We start from the raw sequence: 1,745 nt of genomic DNA, 5'->3' as shown, positions 1-1,745 counted from the left end.
ATGGTGATTTATTATTTTATCACTCTATAAGCTTTATATTATGAGTGATCTCATGTTATTGTGTACGTACGTATTTGTATTAATATATATTAAATATAGAAGACTTGGACTTGAAATTGGGGTTTGGGCTTGGATCGAAACTTAAAATAAATATTTCATCTATTGATAAGAATTTTTTTACAGACAAGAGTAACATATATAGAAATGAGGGTCATATCATACATATATATTTTAATGTGATACAAATTGTAAAAAATAGGTCAAAAATAAAAGAGACCAAAACATAAGATGGCGATAATGACGGTTTACATACACTCAATAATAATATTATTATGATCGTTTTTGAGAAATCTCTTCACAATATCTAGGCATGGTTGCAAAACAGTATTCGTCCATGCTTCGTCATGTTCTTCTTCTGTATCTTCTTTGCAAACGTCCGTAGCAATAATATGATGCAATGACCATATTGTCTCGCTTATTAATCGTTGAATCTTATCAAGTTCATTACAAATTAACATACGAGTATTACGCTTGATACTTGAAATTGAAGCTTGAAGAATCATCTGCTTTGATTCATCATCTCCGTCTATATTTGTTTCTTCCCTTAAATATTTGTCCATTTCAGGGACATCGATGGACCGTCGAATTCCATTGGTGTAATCTGCATCTCGAATGAAAATTTGTCGCACCTCATCCACTAGCCCTGCATGCAACACAAATTTAAAGAAGAGTTTTATTTAGTAAAACATATATTTGATAACCAAAAGTATTATTAAGAAAATTATATAAGAAAAGTTTTTAGCTACATGCATGATAGTATTTCTTGATTGATACATAAAATAATTACAAAAATTACCTTCTTTGACCATTTGATCAACCCTCATGTCAACTCTACGGTTCAAGACTGATTGCTCAACATCAATCCAAATAAAGCAACTATCATACTTATATTTGAACATGAACACATAATCTTCCACAAGTTTTTCAATATACGAATTTGACCTTTCAACAATAATTGGAACAAGTTGATTCTTCAGTATTTTTTCTATATAGACGATAGCTTGCAAATAAAAATCTTCGGCTGTGAAGTGTGAATCTGGTTCAATTTCACCTAAGAAAATGTGATCAAATTAACTTTCTCAGAATTGACAGAAATAATTTTTTAATAATAAAGTATAATTTTCACTAGAATCTATAATTACTACTATAAAATTATCTAGGTAGTCATTTGATATAAGTATTCTTGAGAATAAACATATATACCTAACAAATAGTGTCGTACACCTTTTTTCTCAGTGTGTGTGATCTTGTTTGTAACAATTTCAAGTCCCTTGTAAACTTGCATTTTATTCGAGTTGATTATTTCTCCTCGAAAATGGGTGGCAAGGTCAACAGAGAGACGGGATTGTCCCGTTCTTGTGGCCCCCATTATGAAGGTCACTTTCTTCTTGTTGAACACTTCATTGTTGATGAAAGTATTCATTTTATCTACAAAAAAAATTAGTTTATAATAGTGAATTCATAAAGTCAGACATTAAAAAATCATGTAAATATAAAGCTAGTAAGTAGAAACCTTGCTTGACTTGAAATATACTATTTAAAAATATAAATTTATCTTGATGGTGGATGTGAAAAAAAAATTACATTCATCTTTTATAGTAATTTTTTTTGTGGACTTATTAATTGACATACCAATTTCATAATTACTGATATATTATAGGATAAGAATGACTTTTAAAAGTTTA

The 1,745-nt window shown here is 29.1% G+C and overlaps 1 protein-coding gene across 1 annotated transcript; it reads right to left on the bottom strand.

Moving 5' to 3' along the window:
• Positions 1-305: 305 nt before the first annotated feature.
• Positions 306-1,429, bottom strand: LOC101264142 (adenylate isopentenyltransferase 5, chloroplastic-like). Its single transcript, XM_004245285.1, has 3 exons — positions 1,264-1,429; positions 857-1,111; positions 306-703 (listed from the first exon to the last, which is right to left on the bottom strand). The coding sequence occupies exons 1-3, from the start codon at positions 1,427-1,429 to the stop codon at positions 306-308; spliced, it is 819 nt and encodes a 272-aa protein (XP_004245333.1).
• Positions 1,430-1,745: the final 316 nt, after the last annotated feature.

Source organism: Solanum lycopersicum, chromosome 8 (genome assembly GCF_036512215.1).
Source record: "Solanum lycopersicum chromosome 8, SLM_r2.1".
Taxonomy (NCBI): domain Eukaryota; kingdom Viridiplantae; phylum Streptophyta; class Magnoliopsida; order Solanales; family Solanaceae; genus Solanum; species Solanum lycopersicum.
Note: the sequence above shows the minus strand (reverse complement) of the source record. Positions and strands in the feature narration are given on the sequence as shown.

Coding starts and splice junctions, on each gene's coding strand:
- LOC101264142 (XM_004245285.1), bottom strand. CDS start 1,429: ATGGGGGCCACAAGAACGGGACAATCCCGTCTCTCTGTTGACCTTGCC. Junction 1,112..1,263: donor TGTACGACACTATTTGTTAG/GTATATATGTTT, acceptor ACATTTTCTTAG/GTGAAATTGAACCAGATTCA. Junction 704..856: donor TGATCAAATGGTCAAAGAAG/GTAATTTTTGTA, acceptor TGTTGCATGCAG/GGCTAGTGGATGAGGTGCGA.